The 20,207-nt window shown below is 47.9% G+C and overlaps 1 protein-coding gene across 1 annotated transcript; it reads left to right on the plus strand.

Moving 5' to 3' along the window:
* The first annotated feature begins 16,415 nt into the window (after window positions 1–16,415).
* Window positions 16,416–20,100, plus strand: MAFB (MAF bZIP transcription factor B). The gene has a single exon (XM_064730155.1). The coding sequence runs from the start codon at window positions 17,057–17,059 to the stop codon at window positions 17,990–17,992; it is 936 nt and encodes a 311-aa protein (XP_064586225.1). The 5' UTR covers window positions 16,416–17,056; the 3' UTR covers window positions 17,993–20,100.
* The last annotated feature ends 107 nt before the right edge of the window (window positions 20,101–20,207 follow it).

A 20,207-nucleotide genomic window follows, 5' to 3' on the forward strand; every position in this document is an offset into this window, starting at 1 on the left:
GTCACTTCTAAAATTGCACAAACAAATCTGGCCCTTTGGCACAGCCAGAAATGTTACCCAGCATGCAACCTTTGAAAACATCCAAGTTTTATTTTCATATTTTTAATCTGTATCTCACCTTACAAGTGCTATTAATATTCATTATTAGATTAAGGCCAGGATGAAGATGACAAAGAGTTCTTTACAGTTTCTTTGGAGTAAAATCTGTGTTTTGCAGCACAGTGCAAATGAAAGACAAGAAAATTTCTTTGGGCAGTAGCCCTAAAAGCAAGTTACTGGGATATGTGTGTTCATATACATTACAAAGACTTTTTTATTAGTATATAGGTGACGAAATGCACAGAGTTGGTGGCATGAAAAAAGAACTAAAGGGGGAACTCACAGCATGGTTTATTTTTAATTGAGATGAAAAATGAAAAATACAAAAATTTAGACGCAACCCTGAAAGAGAAACATTTTCTGCAAATTGAACCAGCTAAAATGAACATTAGATAATACATATATTCACAGAAGTAAAGAACTCTGTGACAAAACATGAAAGGCAAACAGACATGTGCCAGCTTTCAGTGAAAATGATGAAAATGTTAGCAGGAAGAGCCTGCTTGGACTGTGATTATGGGAGTTTGGGAATTGTGCAGAACCAACCAACTTGCAAAGATTTCCTGCAAATTTTCACATATTCCAGTATCACTGAGTGCCCAGCATTGGCGAGTAGCTGGGGTTACAGCTGGGCTGTCTCTGCTGGTTATGGTGGCCCTGTGCCAGCTTATACCAGCTAAGGATCTGTCACCAACAAAATCGTGTTGGGTCCTCAAATGTCCTCTCAAAGTTCAATCACCATTTTTATTGTGTAGAACTGAACGTGCTGTAGGTACTGACCAGAGAAATTTCTGAATCATAGTGGTGGACTTAGCTCTTAAACCTGACAGCCACAAAAGATGTGGCAGAAAGATGCTATTTCCTGGGACTTCTGCACTCCTAAATTCACTTTAAAATTATGTGCCTTTAATGTCTGCCTACAAATTGCAGAAAATAAAGGAATGACTAGATTTTGGTGGCTGGTTCACAGAAAATCAAGTCTTTTTGATGCACATTAGAACCAATATTTTCTTATCTCACATTAATACTGTCCCTGCTTTATGATCTGCTGCTGAGATGGAGTAAAAGGAACGGAGGAAAAGAATACCTCTTTTTTTTTTCTTTTTCTTTTTTTTTTTTTGTATTCCAAATACTGCTTTAATAAGACTGAAAGTCTCTCTTTTTCTCTCCTTATAGCCCTACAGCAAATAAATGGAGGTGTCAGCCCAACACCCTTGTAGGTTTAAACTGAATGGAAGTGTCCTTTTGAAAAGCTTGTTCTGTCTGACAGTTCTGAATGTGCTCCTATTGCAGTTCCTTTGAACACCCATCTTTTCTGTGTTGGTGCTCTGCTGACATGGCTTTTCGTTGAGTTAAAGATTAACAGAGTGCTGCAGAATGACAGGACTTTGTGATAACTTAATTGCATGAAACATAGTTGTTCCTATGCAAATCAGAGTGTAATTGGTCACTAAGAAATTGCTCTGCCTGTATAAAGATGGCAAAATGGATTTTGGACACACGTGGGGAATAATCTGTTACCTTTTATCATACTTGAAAAACACAGTTCATAGTTTTTATGATGAGTGTTGGAAATGCATTTCATGCCATGAAAGTATTTGATTATGTACATTAAATATCAAGACTGAGAGCTCTAAAGCCTCCTTCATTTTAAGTGTATTTTAACTGCTGACTTTGGAATTAACATAACAATGTGGGAGCTCTGCAATAGATTTATGAATTGTGAATCCTAATGGACATACCTTGCAAAGGTCCCAGGGTATTTACCAGCCAGAAAGGACATGGCAGAAACTCTTTTAAATGAGAAAACACTGAAGAAGCTGCCTGAAATGGTTTCTTTATTACTATTAGGTTTGGGTGAGAGTAAGTACAGGATTATAGCATCATCTGAAAGAATATCATAAACCAGACAGGAAAATGATCTTGTAATCACAGAAAGGGGACCTCTCCAGGGCAATTGCTGCAGCTCTGCCTGAAGCTCTGTGCTAAGGAGCAAATGCAAAAACAAGGTTAAGAACTAAAGAGGTGTGTGATGACCACCGAATCTTTACCCAACTATTTAGCACTTCACCTTAAACAATAGCAGGGCACCATAAACTGAATTCCGTGAGCTAAGCCCTGTCTGGTGTTGAAAGAGTGCAATTACAGCACATCCCATCCTTCTCCCTGGTGTTTCACTGCAGAGGTTCAACACTTTAGGAATGCTAAAGCACAACGGAATGGAAATGGTATTGGAACAGAAAGAGCCTCCCGAAATGAACTGTACGCAGCCCGTGGTGTTGGCATGATTGATACTGGAGCATGTAGGTGTAATGAAACTGATGCTGTCTCTTCTGCACCTGTGATTTATTGAGTACAAATTTAAGATGAGAAAAGGCCCCATACCAGGAGCTGCATCTTCCCCCTCAAAGAGGGTATGGTCATCCATCACCAGCCATTGCAAAAGGCCCAATAGTGAGCGGCTCATCAGATGAGCCAATAGTCTCTTTGTTGGGATTCCTAACAAGTGTTGGATCAGCAAAAGTCTATTTAGGCTGGTGGACCTTTCAAGACCAATTTGTAGTGGGTCACTGATTCTGCTAGTGTATTATCTTCTTTACTACTAGTACCAGTTGGGCAAGCAGCAAAGATTAATGATTTTAGCTGCCGACTGTTTGTGGCAATCTACTGCTTCTGGACCAAAGATTAAGATTTTTTTGTGTTTTACTAGAAAGGACACACCTTTTATCTGGGACCCATTTTTATTTGCTGAGTTCTGTACAAATACTAAAAGAAAAATAAAATAATGGGCACCTCAGTTGCCTTTTTAATGGCAATGAAAAGGGTTTTTGCTGGTGCATAGCACAAGAGAAGCGGGTTTTGAAACAAAAATGATGAAACTCAAAGCTGAGAGTAAGTTTTGTGCTCATTGGGATACAAAATATGGTGGAGCACAACTCTCTGCCTCATCTGTCAATACACAATGCTGGAGAAATCCCGAGATCTCCCCACTTCTTAAAAGAAGGGGAATGAGGGAAACGAGACTCTCTGTAGCAAGAGCTGATTTTCCAGGTTCATATTTCATTATTTTTCATAGCAGAAATTCCCATTATATTGGACTTAACCATGGTGAAAAATAACTCAAATCCATCCCAGGAAGCTGAATCTGTGCTGGGATCCCTTGACTTCTGGGGAGCTCCTGGGATGCTGAGTGGCTTTGGCCACTTTTGGAGCCACTTTCTCTGTAAGAGAATTCAAAAATGAATATGTTGTGACTGAATTATCATGGTAGAACTTAATGAGACACTGACTGACAAATTCCAAGAAAGCAAACAAGGTGTGGGAGAGACTTTGATTAAGCATATCTTTTCAGATATGTTATCTAGTGATCACTAGCCCAGTCGTAAACTCCTGTTCCAAGCTCAAGAGGTTGGATAGCAGGACTCTGGGCAGTTCTGGAGAAATGCCACTGGCTCCTTAGAAAGAGATGAGACCTGGTACTGCTGAAGAAATTAGAAGTGGAAATATAATGACAACTAAAGAACTCTGCTGCTGGAAAGGAGAAGGGTAAAAGAACCCTAAAAATGGTAAAAGAAGCCCAAACCACAGCACTTCTGAAAATTCTGGTCCAAGATTTCTTTATCAGTATTATTTGCCCTTTCCAGTGTGATTTGCCAGAAGCTTCCCACCAGTTGTAGAGGAGAGCAGGAGAACAGGTCAGCAGAAGGATGTGAGGAACCAGGAATGAGAGGATGGTACAGAAATCAGTGCAATTCCTGCAGGAATTATTCTTTGACTGCAGATGGACCAGGACCTGTGGGTGAGCTCAGAGATGTCCTGTGCACCCCTGGAAAGGTAAAGACATGGCTCAGAAGTGTTTCCAAAGGAAAGCCCAGGATTTTCCCTCAACTGAAAAACAGGACAAAGCACCCAAGTGCATGAAAAATGCACTCATCAAGGATCTAATTTTTAAAAGGAAGAGTTGTATAAACGACCTAATAAAAAAGTGATCTAATTGTTTCCACAACTGCTTCTGAAATTGCCAGGGCCTTTTCTCCTTGCTTGTCATTGTTTGTGGAGTCATAAATCACAACCCAGGAGATCACTCAGCTCCTGACAATCTGCAGCCATGGTCTCGTGCTCAGCCAGGCCACGAGCACTGACAAGCTGTTACTTAAGCAGCTGACAGGTTCAAAATAGCACAAACTACAAGGATTTCACCAAGTAAAGAGGTTTTAATTTATTTTTTACATGTTTATCTTCTGCCCCTGTTGTAAGCACTGTCAGAAACATGGTACTCCCCTGTAGGTGCTGCAAATTCCCATGATGACATCTAACATGAATATGAATTTTTCACTGTGCTATTTCTTGAAATATGTATGAAATTTTAAAAGGCGGGTAAAGTTCTCTGGTTTTGAAGGAGTTATTAAAAAAGTCCTCCATGTGTTAGATGGAGGGTGGTTTCTTCCTTTAACTTCTGAAATAGGCTTTCATAAAAAACAAACAAACAAACAAAACAAAACACAGAAAGCTGAAATTTGCAACTCATGCCATGAAATTTTTTTCTCTGGATTTGCCCTTGGTGGCACTTGGATGCTGGCAGCCTGCAGGGCCCCCTGGCAGCAAGGTGCTGCAGCCAGGGCTCCCCTGGTTGGGACCAGCAGGGCAAACCTCCCGTCTGGCTCAGCCACCAGAGCAGCAGAGCAAACAGCATTGCTGGCCACGAAGACAGGGTGACGACATATTTTAAATCCCAGCTACCCAAACAACAGTAGGTGTTTCACAAATTGATCCTTAGGCTGACAAACACCCTTCTCTCTTTTGTTCCCCCAACAAAACTGAGCTTGCCCTCTTCGCAGCTGTATCCATTCCCTGGTCAGCCTGGCAAACGTGTTTTGACATTGCTCAGTGAACCTGGGCTGTATTTTAAACACATGGGTATGTAAACTGGAGAGCATCTGGCACTGCAAAACACCACACTGGAATTTCTTCTCTCGTATCAACTGCAGAAAATGCCCTTCCTAAACAAGTTCACAAATAATCACAAAATTTGTAAAATTCAAACTCATTCCTCTAGGAACTCTAGTGGATTTAATGACATTAAACAACCAATATGATGGTAGTTACTAGGCTGAAACCCTAACCAAACCCCTTTGGCAGTTATTCTTTTTGGGATGGCCACCCCATAGGCTGCAGCTTCCTTCTTTGAAGAAACTCTCTCATGCTCAGGGAAAGTAATAAAACCAGTTTTTTTCAATGAATCATCGGAAGGTGAGCTAACCTTTGCTCAGAAGGAACAAGCACCTGACAGAAAGCTGGGGCCAAGGAATCAGCCTTCCTGGCCCATGCAAGAGATACCAAGAATTGAATTAATAATTGAGCATTGGCAAGGGCAGAGCTGGTGTTGTGGTGAACTTCTAACTCAGCACATTGGAAATTAAATGGGAGAGTAAAAGTTGGACAAATTTCTTCATAGTGGGAAAAGTGAAGAAAGGGAAAAGGAGGATTGTAGTAATCTCACAGTGCAATGTTTTGGGGTTTCTTTGGGTTTTCTTGTGCTCCAAACATGATTTTGGCCTGGTTTCATGAAGCCTTGGTGCACAAGTGGGGGACAGTGGTGGGCAGTGTGCTAGACAGGGGCCAAGGACTGAGCTTAGACTTTTCCAAAACCTTGGCTGGAGAGCAAACCCAAATAACTCTTCATGGCCAGGAATGGGGAGGGTATACTTATGGAAGAGCTACATGTTGCAGGACCCTTTTCTGTGCCCTCTCAACTCAGGTACAGAAGAAAATTGTTGCTTGCAGATAAATCCATTGAAAGTCCTCCTGCTTAGTGTAGGCTTTGCAAAACAAACAAACAAATAGACAATAAATGCAAGGATTCTCTGCAAACACAGCACAGTAGTAACTGTGAGACTTTGCTTCCTTCCCACTTTAGGCAGATCGTTATTCCATCCAGTTTCAGACTTGGATGCAGATTTTTCTCCCTGCTGAATTCAAAGGCAGAGTGCACAGCTGGCCCAGACTCCAGGCTGCTCTGTGCAGAATCGACCTGCCTTGGAGGGAGATCAGATCTCAGCTCCTGATGCTCAGCAGCCAGAGGGAAGCACCAGGGCAGCTGGGCAGGAGCTGCTCTGTGGCACCACAGGGCTCTGAGCAGGGCTGGCAATGCCACTGTGCCCTGGGGACACTCAGGGACACCTGACATGAGCAGGGTGTCACCCTGAGCCCCTGTGTGAGCTCACTCTCACCTGGAGAGGCTGCAGGCACACAAAGCATCAGCTCCAAGGAGCTGCTGTCAAAATCCCCTCCCTGCAGAGCAGAGAAGCACTGCAGGACAGAGTGGCAGCCCTGAATATTCACCTTTATTTAGATGTTTGGTGATTGAGCAGTAATATCCCAGCTCTTCCACAGGAGATTTTTAGCCACTTTCACAGGATAGTTTTAGCCAGTTAATAAACCCCCTACTTAATTAAAGGGGTCAAATGGCATGACCAAGGCCAGAGAGGAAATTAGTGGCAGAGCAAGAAAACCTGATTCTTCTCCCTCACCCCCCCAGTTCCATTAATTGCTCCAACTTGTGGAGGGCTGAGCTTAAAGAAACCAAGAGGAGTTTCAGTGGTTTGAAGGTCAGGCCCAAGCACAGCAAAACCCTGGGGCAAATGTGTGTTTGTCCTCTCCCTTCCCTGCAGCAAGTGTGTATTCCAACACCCTCAGCAGAGGAGGTTACTCCTCCACTGGAGTCCCTTGAATAAAGAGATGCTTCTGGGAGCACACTGAGCAAATGGGTTATTTTGAAAGGACAAGTTAGCTCTATAATTTGCCTTCACAATGTGTTCTGCACTCTAATTACAAATGCAAACACAGTAATTGAGAACAGCATCATAAAACTCTTAAGGAAGCCATAAGTGATATAATACATGGACATGTTTACCATTTGGTGCAGCAGGATGCTCTGTGATGTTTTCCCCATGTTTAAACAGGGTGGAGATTTGCTTTTCTTTCATAAAGTTAATTCCATGACAGCAATTCTTCTTCCCTCAGCCTCCCCTCTCCTGAGCCTGGCTCAATTAAAATGCAGCTTTTTTCTCAAGTGAGAAAAACCTCTCTTTCTCTCAAAAGATATAAAGTTATTAATTCAAGCTGTTCCAAAGGAAAGAAAAAAAGGAAAAATATTAGTGTGTTCTCTGCCTGTGATGTCCCACTTGCCTGCAACAGCAAATAATTAATCAGGGTGAAGTATAGGAAGGATTGAGGGGCTGCACTGCTGCTCCCCCTCTTTAACTGTCCTTGGGGAGCCCTCAGCCCTTGCCATGGTCCACAGGAGAGGATCCCCAGTTTTCCTTCAGGTACCCACTGCCTGGATGGTGCAGGCCAGCAGTGGCTCTTGGTGCCCTCCACCCCCTGAATGCCCTGACCTGGGGTGAGGAGAAGAGCTCAGAGCTCCAGTTTCTCACAGTTCAAGGAGGGTGACTGGCTTAGGCCAGGGAATGGCCAATGCACCAAGCTGCTTGCAGGCTGGATGGACAGCAGGAGGGTGTACAGCACCCAGCACAAGGTGCACTCCCACGTTCCTGTCCTCACCCACTTTGCCCTTCTACACCTCCTTTTCTGTCATCTCCTGGGTCACCCTGCCCATGACAACTTGGGGTCCTGCTCCAAACAAGGCTTCAAATCAAGGCAAAGTCCAAGGGCCTCAAAAGTGTTCCCAGATAAGACCCAGAGGAGTGGAAAATCAAACAAATGAGCCCCACCCTCTAAAGCACCGTTGGGATGCTGGGTGCTGGGGAGGAGTGCCCAGGAGGATGCACAGCACCTCAGGGACTCCTGCAAGAGGAGCCGTGGGTAGCAGCACTGAGAAACAAACTGAGAGAGGATCAGAGTGTGCACAGACAGCATCCTGCAAGCTCACCTGAGCTTAACAGCTGCTAAATAACATGCCAAATCATGTGATTCAAAGCAGAACAGTTCAACCTGCCTTTGGAGATCAATGAGGACGTGTGTCCTCCCTGCGGCTCGCACGTGCACACCCCGTCTCTTTAGATTTGCTGAAAGCTGCTATGGCCTGATTTCCAGAGGTGCTGAGTGCCTGCAACTCATCATGACAGGCTATACATCAAATCCATCACCTCTTGGGAAACTTGATTACCCTAGTGGAAACCCTCATTTCAAGCATTTAACTGGTTCCTACTGGTTTCGGCCGGTCAGCTCAGTTTTGGAATGGATCACTCAGTTTGGGCTGTACTAGTCCTTCAGGAGAAATAAATCCAAACCCTTGTACACCAGTGAAGGAATCCACTAGCAAGGTATCAATTAAAAGAAAAAAAATCTATTTTTAAAACACTGAACCAATAAAAATAACTCACACTTGGCTGGTTAGAGCTGTTCATCAGGTGACTTGCTGAACAGATGTCTCCAGCTGGGAATTCTTGGATGAAATTCTCCATCTTCTCCTTTTTTTTATAGAAGTCAGTTATTAAAGAAGTACATTAGAGACTTGAAACATGTGTTAATTCAAGCCAGGAAAACAACACAAAACAGAAACTACACATACATTGCCAAGAGAGAGGTTGCTGAGGTGTAATCACAGCTTTAAGGGGTGAAGCTCTTTATCTGGATGTGTGAAGGATGAAAACACACTTATTAAAGCCCCTGCAGATACAGAGTTAATGCTGAAGATAAACAGGGCACTCACACTGAAAGCTTGGAGAATCCTAGAGAAAATTGTCCAGGAGACTCTAATATCTTTCTTTCACAATGCTCAGAAAATGTAGAAAGTGGTGATGAATTCTGTATGTGGAGATTAGTTCACAGATATTAGGCAATATTTTTTCCTAAATTTTCAGCCATGTTGGTATTAACATATATATTTTAAAAAACCTAAGGAATGCCCATGTTTGGCCAAAGAGGGATAACTGAACCTGCTGTAGCAGGGGCATTTACTGATTGCTGCAGGAGCAGGGTACAGGCTGGAAATTTTGGTGTGTTTTTTTCTCCACTAACATATGAGGAATTGAAAACCAGTAGAAACAATCTCCCTTAGTACAGCAAAGCTGAAATGTCCCTTCAGATTCCCTTTAAAATAGACACAGAAGGGAAGGGACCTTCCCCGCCCAGGTTCACTCTGCAGCAGCCTGCGCTCCCCTCGCCCTGCCCCTCTCCTTGCTGCACTCTCCTGTGTCCCTCTGCCAGCCCAGGGGATGCAGTCCCTGTTCCTGGCATCCCAGGGTGATCCATGGCTGCAGAGCACCCAGCCTGGGGAGCAGAGGGTGAGAATTTGCTGTGCTGCTGTGCTGGCAGCTCTCCTGCACAAACTCATTTCACCATTCTGCAGAGGAGCTCTGGAAGCAAGGAAATAGTTACAGAGCAGCTGCAGCTTGTCCCAGGGGCAGCAATCAGCTCTACCAGCCCTCCCCATGTCCTGGCCCTGTTGTCTCAGACCCTCCTCAGGATCCTGGTAGTGGCCAGTGATGGGAAATATCTCCAGCTTTTCTAGGGTCTGGAGATGTAGACAGATTTGAGCTGGGAGGTGTTTGTGGCACACAGCAACCACAGACACGCAGGCTAAAACTCAGTTTTATTTCCTAAAGACAAAAGGACAAGTTGCACCATGAGCCAAATATCTTGTGTGGGCAAATGGAGAAGAATTTACACTCTGAGTCTGATTTTAAATCATCGGTGTGGTGCTATTCAAGGCTGTGGATCTGCTTATGTGTAAAAGAAGCAAAGATCAGGAGCCTTTTATTTTCTCCTGTCTTTGTAACAGCTGAATAACTGTTCCTCAGACTAACAGGGAAAGCAAATAGAAGCATATCCCCAGAATTGTTCCATTTCTTTGTGTCTCTTATTTTCCCTTCACATATGTAGGACTTAAAAAATATTTGGGGAGGAAGGGGGAAGCTTGCAGAAGCCACCTTGTTTCCAGTTTGGCTCATCTGTACTTCTCAGAAATGCACAAAAAACTTTAATTAAACAGCAGAATAGTCTTCTCCTAAATACTTCCTCACTTTTCTCCTGCACCTGGACCTACATGGAGGGGCTAGGGAAGGCAGGTAGCTGAATTCCTTAGGTGAATAGAGACCTTCATTCCCAGAGGGCACAACAAACCCCATCCTTCCTCTTCTGATCAACAAGAGCACAGAAGCTGCAAACCTGACCAGTACATCAAAAAGCAGCTTGAAAAATACTTTGAGCAAAAAATGCTAACGGTGCATCCTTCTCCTGTAACTGCACTGATATTAAATCAGGAAACAGCACAGAACAACTACAAATACATATATACAGGGGCTGTCAAAACAGAGAAAAAACCAAATCCCTAATGGGCGCTAGAGGTGGAAAGAGCAAAAAGAATATACAGTGTAGGCTTTATGATTATATTTAAATCCTTATGCAGCAAATGCTGGAAAGGGAATTCCAGAAATTTTCACTATATAAGCAGTTTTTTTGATCCAGGACTTTGTGCAATGAAAAGGAATTCCAAATCAGTCTGAATGAAAGGGTATGGGTCTGAGTGGGTGTGGACTCCTGGGCTGTGATAGCATCCCCCTGGTCCTGCAAGGGCCCAGGGATGCACACAGCCTTTCTGCTGCCATGGACATTGAGCCTGCAGCAACACTGTCTTTCTGGAAAAATGCTTCCATGTCCTGACTTTGCTCAAGCACCACTGAGGCCAGAACTTCCTTCCTGGCTGCTAAAGATCTGATCATCAATATAGTCTCCCATAGCTCCTTGAGAAAACAGGCAGCAGACTGTGGCCAGAAAGTGATGTTGACCTTTTCTGGAAGATTTCCTGGCTTCTTGTAACTTTGTGAAATTGGGGTCCAGGGCACCTTCCCTGTCCCTCTGACATCTCCCTTTTCTGTATCTCTTCCAAGGGGACTAAAAGCCCTTGGAAAGATCACCTTTTCCACCCAGACATCTGTGCACCCAGACATCTGAAACCCTAGGAGAAGCAGATAAGCAGGAGAGAGATTTTTCTCTAGTGAGATGTGGTCCAAGTTCTGAAGTGTTTGAAAAGCCTTTGAGTGACACAAAATGGTATTGCAAGATACAGCTGCAGCAATTTACAGTTCTTCAGCTTCTGCTGGCTACTTGAGTCCCCAAAGGCGACTTCTGATCACTCAGAAAGATTTTGGTGCTGTTTATTGGCTACGCGCTCCTAAAAGAGCTCAGATAATGAGTTCAAGACGCCATGGTTCAAGTGGGAAACAGGACTCAGCCAAGCACAAGAGGAAAGCTGGTCCTAGCAAGGCTCAAATGAGGGATTTTGTGCTTTTGGATCAGGTGTATCTGCTAGAAACAATTTTCACCATGATGGAAAGGGGAATAATAACAAGAACGTGTATTGGAGAAGGAGGATAAGACTGCAGAGTTTGGAAATGGCGAGAGAGACAAATTCTCTTGAAAACGAGTTTGGACCGATGCATTCACGGTGTGATGGGGCTAAGGCTGAAAGAAATCACGAGAAACAGAAAGTTTCTGCTCTCTGCTTGCCTCCCTGCAGAAGGCACCCTTGCAGGAGAGGGTGAAATGATGCCATTCGGTTTCAAAATCACCCTCTTTCTCACCCCCCCTCCCAACCCCGGAGTGCAGCGAGACCCTGAGCCAACTGCAGAGGGTGCCACGGAGGGTTTGTCCTCTATCCCCGCGCAGGAAGGCAGAGCTCGGGCACAGCAATAGCAGCCGCCCCCTTCCATTCCCCCCGGGCCGCGCCGCTGTCCCGGGCTAACCCTGAGCAGCGAGGGGCTCCGAAAAGAAAATAATCCCCATTTCCCTGCTCCAGCGTCCTCCGAACCTCGCCGGGACGGGAGCCTCGCCTGGGCATCCCCCGACGAGCGCTGGTGCGGTGCCCACCGGGATCCCCCAGCAGGATTCCGCCCGCATCAGTGCCCGAGCCGCCTTTTGGGATGTTCGTGTTTGTGTGCCAGGGCCGGGCACGGCTCAGGGGGACCCGCAGGGCAGTGACACAGTGACACAGCCCTGCTTATGGCTGCCTTCATCGTGGGGCGTTCATACCCCCAAACCCCCCTGTCCCGCACAGCAACACCCGCCCGGCTGCGCTCAGGACCCCCGCGATCCAGCGAACCCCAAAGCCGCCGCCCGCGCACCCCGAGCATCGCTGCTCAGCGGGGATTTAACGCTGGACACTTCAAAACCTCGGCAAAGAAAAATTACCCCCTAAAAACCTACCCTTCGGAAGTGTTGGTCCGCTCCCTTCTCCCAGATCCACCTGTGCAAACGTGTCTAGAGTTAGTACTGGGATTTGTCCCGCTCTGAACTGGGCTAAAATCTGCAGAAGTCCCAGTTCACCCAGGAGGGTTCAATCCCTTGTTTTATACAGCAAAGCCGCTCTCCAGACTTTGCCCAAATAATGTTGCCCGCTTTACTTTGACAATCCCCGCAGAAAAGGGAGAGCGAGAGGGAAACAAAGCCTTATGATTACCAGTAGTAATTTAATCCTAAATTCGTGGGCCATTCCCATCAGCCCCAACAAGCAAACATCAACACTTTTCTTTCTCATGCACATGTATCTGCGATAGATGATTAACCAGGTCCCTCGCTGCTTACACAGGGGAAAAAAATCCTGACAGCCAGCACCGTGTCTGCCTGCGGTTTGGGAAATTAAAAAATCAAGCGAGGGGAGGTAGGAATTAGGAAAGTGATGCTCTTTTCCTCCATCAGTGCCGGCAGCCAGCCACGGGTAATTTAGGTTTGGGTCTGTGTTTTTTAACAAATCTCCCATTCCAGTCAACATATCCCGCTGCAAAAAAAGCCAATTCTGGGGCAAAAGTAGCAGTAAGCTACCAAAACAGAGGAGCGTTTCTCAGAGAACTGAGCATGGAAATTACATACACAACAGTCGTCTTAATTTTCATCTGAGTACCTATACCCGCTGTTTCTAAGAACCGGGGATTGGGATGCCAACGTAATACAATTAATTTCCTTTCACTGTCCCGATTTAGGCAGAGCCCTACCTGAACAAACACGGGTAGGTCTCTGTATGTTGCAGTTTTGAGGGAGAGATTTCAAATTTCAATAGCTCCAGGACCCTTCCTGCCCTGCCCTGGGCGGACGTGCAGCCGGAGCTGATCAGAAATGACATTAATCATTTTCTCTGAACTCGTCCCGATTCTGGCCGGGAGTTTGCGGAAGGCAGGGGGAAGTGAAGGGAGAGCGGGAAGAAGTAATTTTTTTCCTCGAAACGAACCTTGAAAAACCGGATCTTAAAATATAGAAAGCAGGGGGAAAAAAAAAATTAAAGCAGCTCGATAAGCGGTTTTCGGATGCGGGAAGAAGGTGGCAATTAAAAAAAATTGCCCGGAATGCTGGGCGGGGAGGCGAGCTGCGGGGCCGGGCAGGTGGGCGCCTCTTCTTCCCCCTGCGCGGGTGCGGAGGAGACGGGGAATCCTTCCCGGAGGATCCGGCAGCCGCCGCTTTGCCCCGCGGGGGCTTTTAGGGGTGCGCGGAGCTCCCTCCCTCCCCCTGCGCGCAGCACCGCGGCCACACCGGTGGGAAACACTTCTGAGCTGCCTCGTTGGGCTGTTCAGCCCAGGAATCCTTCTCCAGCAAGGCTGTTTCTTCCCCAATCTCTGATAAAAAATAAAAAATATATATACATATAATTTTAAATACACACAGGAGCAACACCCCTAACATATAAATCCTATCGAGAATAACCTTTGGTGGGTGAAATTAAAACTACGATGAACAACTGGGGATTCGGGGCACGAAGCGGTTCTGACTTTAGTCAGCCGCTTAACTGCGCAAGTTTTGTGGGATGTATTTTTTAAAGGGGAGCGAGGCATGGGAGAGCAAAGAAACGGACCCAGGGAGTGCCCCGAAATTTTGTGTCTGTGACGACGGACGCTGAAAAGCGATCTGTAATTCACAGCTTAAAAGATTAAGGAAAGGGACAGAGTGTGTATGGACAGGGAGATAAATGCTTCCCTCCGCCTTTCAGTAGCTCCACCTTGTGAATATACCTCAGTAATTATGAGAGGAAAAAGTATTATCCATCTAATGGCACATTTTGCAGGGCTGCACCCAGGCTTCCCAAGCTCTCGCTAATGTCCCCTTCCTCTCAGTGCCAACGATAACGTTTAACGTGAAGGTAAAAATAAAGCTCTCCCCAAGCAGCTTCCAGGAGCTCAGAAATCACAAATCCAGCGGACCCGCACGGGGGACTCGGCAGCCCCAAATCCCTGGGGAGGCGCAGCCGCCGAAAGGGGAGCGCCGAGCTCCCTGCCCCGTCCGTCCTGCCCCGCTGGCCGCTCCCCCAGCCCGGACCCCTCCGCAGAGGGGCTCCCCGCCTCGCTGTGCCTCGGGGCCGCTCGTTAACAGCGGAAAGACGGCGATTTCCCAAAGTGGGACTGATGGGGAAGCAGCAGCGCGGTGGCCGCGCGGAGCTCAGCGCTCCCCGCACCGCCGGGGCCGCGCTGCCCGCGGGGGATGCGCGGCAAGGGGAGCGCCCCGGCTCCGTGGGGACGTTCCACTCGTGTCCTCCCGCACACGCGTTCCGAGCAGCGCGACCTGCGGGGAGAGGTCAGAGAGCTGCCGGGAGCGCAGCCTCGCTTCGGGCGGGTCGGGATGCGGAGGGAGCGCTCAGCGCTCAGCGCGGGCAGCGCCGGAGCCGCCGCTCTCGGGACTGCCGAGCCAGAGTTCTGTCCCCTCCAAATGCCGTGGGGAAACACGCACACAAGGCATTGCCGCACGAAATCAAACCCCGGAGAGCCTGAACAGCTAAAAAGGATTTGAATGAAACCTCCCTGCCTGTTTTCCTCCTCTTTACTCCAACCGGCTGCCAGAGGACCCCCTGGAATCTTTTTGGGTAGAGGGAGGACTTTGAGCGACTTTTTCCTCCCCGGTTCCCTGCGCGGCTGCGGCCGGCTCCGCGGAGATGAGGAGGAGCGGGACCGGCGGGTCCGGGCCGCGGTATTGCCGCGGAGCTGGGGAGGGGGCCCGCACCAGGAGAGACCAGGGACCGATCCACACCGGGAGATCTCCCTGGGGACTCCTCAGTGTTGTCCCGGCTCCAGAAACGCAGCTCCCTCCTCATAATTTTCAGGAAAGCAGACAGATCCTGAACTTTTTTGTTCTTTTGGCTAAATAAATAGGGCGGTGGGAGGGTGGTGCAGGGGGTTCTGAGGGGCAGAGGTGGAGGCGCAGCCCCGGAGCGGCGCGGCCGGGCCGGGACCGAGGCGGTGCCGCTCCCGCATCGCTCGGGTCCCGCTCGCCCGTCCCCTTTTTCCGGCTGTTTTCTCCCTCTGAAATGCGCTGTTATTCTGAAAACGGACACTTGGAGTCGCACTTTCTGTCTGTTTGAGCATGAGAGCCGTGTAAAAAGAAGCCCTAATCTCCCTTAATCGTTACAAAATGTTAAAAAAAAATCCTGTTACCGGACCAAAAAAAAAAAAAAAAAAACCTCACAAACCGAAAAACCTCACAAACCGAATACTCCTTTGCATGCAGTCTCTCTCTCAGGGAACAGCAGAGGAAAGCAAACACGGTCCCCTCAGAACCGAAATGTAATTATATTTTCTCCCTTCTCTCCCTAATATTTGCGATTGTCTGTGTCAATGCCTTCGCTTTACTTTAGGGAGAGATTTGCTTCCTGTAGCCGGGAGGGTTTCCCCGGTTGTGCACGAAGCGCTGACAGCCCTGTGGAGCCGGTGCTTCCCTCGCTGCCGGCTCCCCGCTCATCCCCCTCGGCGCCTCCCGCAGCCCCGGACCCGCTCCCGGCCGGACCCGCTGCGCGATCGCGGCCGCTTTTCCCTCGCTGCGTTCGCACCGGGGCCGCTTACATAAAGTTGGAAGGGTGGAAGCGTGTGCGTGGCACGGGGGGGGAAGCTCCCTGCCTTGAGATCCACTACGGGATGGCAGCGGGCAAAAAGGGGCACTTTGTTATATTTAGAACAAAGGGACGGGCACGGCGTCCCCGAGTCCCCCTCCTTTGTGGGCTGCAGAGGCCGAAAAGAATGGGAGGAAGGGAGCAGAGTGAAATAAATATATAAATAAATAAACAGCTAAATAAATAAATAACTGGGAAGGCGCGGGTGCTGGAGGGGGAGCCGGGGAGAGCCCGGAGGTGCGGGCTGGGAGCGGCGGCGCTCAGCTGGCGCTGCGGAGCTGTCACGGCTCGGCCCGGCCCCGCCCGGCCCCGCCGCCGCGCTGCCATTGGCGCGGCCGCCGCCGGCCCCGGCCCCCGCCGCGCTCTCGGCGGGCACGGCCGTATAAGAAGCCAAGGGGGGCTGCACTGTGATCACAGCTGCACAACGAGCGCTGGCGGCGGCAGCTACAGCAGAGACCTGGGCTGTGCTCGTCTCCCCCTTCTCCTCCTTTTTTTTTTTTTTTTTTTTTTTTCTCCTCCTTCCCCTCCTTCCTCCCCTTTTTCCCTCCCCTTCGCCTGCGCTGCCAGAGCCACCGAAACTCCCGTGCAGAGCCCCGCCGCCGCCGGTAGCCCGTGCGCTGCCCCGGCGCTCGCTCGGGCTGGAAAGTTGCGGCAGGCTCCGGGCTCGGCTGCCGCGGGGAGGGGGCTCCGGACTTACAAAACCCGGCCGGGGGCACGGGCTGGGCGTTCGCACCGACCTTCTTCTTCCTGCACAGAGCCGAAGGCAGCATCTTTGTTTTGTTTTGCTTTTTGCCCTTCCTGCTACCGCTCCTTTCTCCTTGCGGCCGGGCGCCTCGGAGCCGGGAGCTGCCGCAGCCCGCGGTGCGGGGCGATCGCTGACACCGCCAGCCAGGAGCCAGCCAGGCGGCCCCGGGGCACGGCTCGTCCTTGGCTTTGTTGCTCCGGACTGAAGAAGCCCCAGAAGCCCCGGGAGAAGGAGGCGGCGGAGGAGGGGGAGCAGAAGAAAGGAAGCCAGAGCTGAAAGGCAAAGTTGGTTTGGAATAGGAGAGCGCGGCCAGCCCCTCTGCCAGACTGCGCGCTGGGGTGAAGCCTCCAGCCCCCTCCGCCGGGAGAGGTGCCCGCAAGACAGCGATGGCCGGAGAGCTCAGCATCGGAGCCGAGCTGCCCACTAGCCCGCTGGCCATGGAGTACGTGAACGACTTCGACTTGATGAAGTTCGACGTGAAGAAGGAGCCCCTGGGCAGGAGCGACCGCTCGGGCAGGCACTGCACCCGCCTGCAGCCGGCCGGCTCCGTGTCCTCCACCCCCATCAGCACCCCCTGCAGCTCCGTGCCCTCCTCGCCCAGCTTCAGCCCCACCGAGCAGAAGACCCACTTGGAGGACCTGTACTGGATGGCCAACAGCTACCAGCAGATGAACCCCGAGGCGCTGAACCTCACCCCAGAGGACGCTGTCGAAGCCCTCATTGGGTCCCACCAGGTGTCCCAGCAGCTGCAGGGCTTCGAGGGCTTCCGGGCCCACCACCACCACCATCATCACCATCACCAACACCACCACCAGTATCCCGCAGTCACTCACGAAGACCTGGCCGGCAGCGGGCACCCTCACCATCACCACCATCATCACCACCAGGCCTCTCCCACTCCCTCCACCTCCTCCAGCTCCTCCCAGCAGCTCCAGAACTCGCACCAGCAGCATCCCCCCTCCAGCAGCGTGGAGGACCGGTTCTCAGATGACCAGCTGGTCTCCATGTCCGTGAGGGAGCTCAACAGGCACCTCCGAGGCTTCACCAAAGACGAGGTGATCCGCCTCAAGCAGAAGAGGAGGACCTTGAAGAACAGGGGCTATGCCCAGTCCTGCAGGTACAAACGTGTCCAGCAGAAACACCACCTGGAGAACGAAAAGACGCAGCTCATTCAGCAGGTGGAACAGCTCAAGCAAGAAGTGACCCGGCTCGCCAGAGAGAGAGACGCCTACAAGCTCAAGTGTGAGAAACTTGCCAGCAACGGCTTCAGAGAGGCCGGCTCCACCAGTGACAACCCGTCTTCCCCTGAGTTCTTCATGTGAGTGCTTAACAAAAAATAATTAAAAAACAAACAAAAACCCCCCACCCCCCCAAACCTGACCCCTGTCACCTTCCCCCCCTGCTCCCATCCTCCTCTGACATCTCCATCCATCCGTCTGCTTGACTAGAGAGAAAGGAGGAGAGAAAAATAGAGACTTGATTTTTTTTTTTTTTTGCAGCATCCAGTCTTCTAGAGTAGCTGTGGGAAAAGTAGGCTGGGGGTGGGGATGGGAGAGGTAAAGTGCAACTTTTTGACTTTCGTGCGCGAGTTAGACAGAGAGAGACAGAGGCAAAGGAGAAAAGGACAAGTGAAGCGTTTTATAGATCACTTGCTTGCAGAGTGAGATGGACTTTAAAAAGAATAATAATAAAAAAAGGACAATGAACAAGCCATCTATAACATGCTGCCTGCTTGGAAAGAGAGAGGACATATACAGCACCATCTCATGCACAATTTACCTGCTTGGAAAAAGAGAATAAATAAAAAGGACAATATATGCAAACTCTTCATATATTGCCTGCTTTGAGAAATAAGTTACAGGACTCAGATGGGACATTCAATCTAAGAAAAGAAAGAATGAAAGAAAGAAAAAAAACTCATCAGTTTTATTGCCTGCTTGATTATATAGAAAAATACGAAAATCTGCATTAAAAATATTAATCCTGCATGCTGGACATGTATGGTAATAATTTCTATTTTGTACCATTTTCTTGTTTAACTATAGCATGTTGATCATCGATCATAGATTTCTGTTGTTGTTTTGTTTCATCAATAAGAAAAGCATCACAAGTTATCGAACTTTTTACTGCTTGTGCAGTTTTGTTCGTTGGTTTTGCTCTTGTTTTCTTTTATGGTTGTTGGCTTGTAAATATCTGCTACTTCAAACCGTACAGGAGAAAAATACACAAAAAACAAAATAACATTTCAGCAGGCTGGTTATACGGTTTGTTTGGTGTTAAAGAGATACTTAAAGAAAAAAAGTTATGGGCATTTTGCATTAGAAAAAAAACCAACTTTGTATATCTGGTGCACTTTTAAGTTGTATTTTTTTTTTTTTTTTGCTAGTTTTCATTTTGGTTTTTGTTTGTTGGGGCAGAAGCAAAAACGCCTGAATGGCATTGACAAACCTAAACTTGCCAGGGAAAAACCCTCCTCGGTCACTTAGAACCTACTCCATGCCTTAAAGTGGCAGCGAAGCTCTTTCCTCCAGGACAATTCCCAGCCTGAGCGCTTAGGCTTGGCCAGATAATTTCCCTTCTGATTGTACACTCAGGAAGAGAAGGACGGGCGAGATACCAGTTCCATTAAAAAAAAAAAACAAACCAAAAACAACTGCCCCTAGATTTTCGGTGAATAAAGAGAGAAAACAACCCCAAACCCTCCTCGTTACGAGTCAAGTCGTGATAGCAGCGAGGGCTCCGTGTCGCCACTGAAGTTGGGTTTCTCAATGGCAGCAGCTGATGAGTGGGCTGGGAAAGCATTTAAAGCTAAAACTTTTTTTTAAGAAGACATACCGCAACTTTTAAGTGTATTCTTTTGCAATGATTTGTAATCTGCTTCTCTGCTTCCCTATGCAGCGAGTGAAAGTTTTTAGCCAAAATTTATTTGCAGTTGTATAGTAGTAGTAGTTTGGAGTCTTATGGGTGTTTTTATTACTTTTTTTTTTCCTCCTGCAGGTCAGTAAAAGGATTTACGTTGCACTGACAAAAATACCAAAATGAAAACTTATTTTTTAGTTTCCTTTTAGGATAGCTGGCACTGCTGGCCGGATGCATTTTAAGTTTGTATTAGTTTATAAATTAACAGTAATAACAAGATTGTAATGAACAGCATGGTGCTTGCAGTTTTAAATATTGTGGATATTAGTCATGCATCAGAAAACGATCTTTGGTTTTTACTGATTCAACTGTGTTGAAATCAAAACATTGCAGCAGCGGAAAAAAATTGTTTTTATTTCATGTAAAGTTCTGAAGGGATCAATTTCAAATCCTGCTTATGATATGAAAAATATTAAAAAACCTGGTCTATTGTAGTTTTATTCAGACTGGTTTCTGTTTTTGGTTATTAAAATTGTTTCCTATTTTGCTTATTAAAATCATTGAAATGGTATTTCTTGGAGGGACCTGCTTCTCTGACGTCTCGTGTTCCCATAAAAAAAACAGAAAGAAAAAGGAAAAGTTGTGGCCCCGGTGGTCACAATTGCGGGGGTCTGTGGG

This window comes from Zonotrichia leucophrys, chromosome 20 (genome assembly GCF_028769735.1).
Source record: "Zonotrichia leucophrys gambelii isolate GWCS_2022_RI chromosome 20, RI_Zleu_2.0, whole genome shotgun sequence".
Taxonomy (NCBI): Eukaryota; Metazoa; Chordata; class Aves; order Passeriformes; family Passerellidae; genus Zonotrichia; species Zonotrichia leucophrys.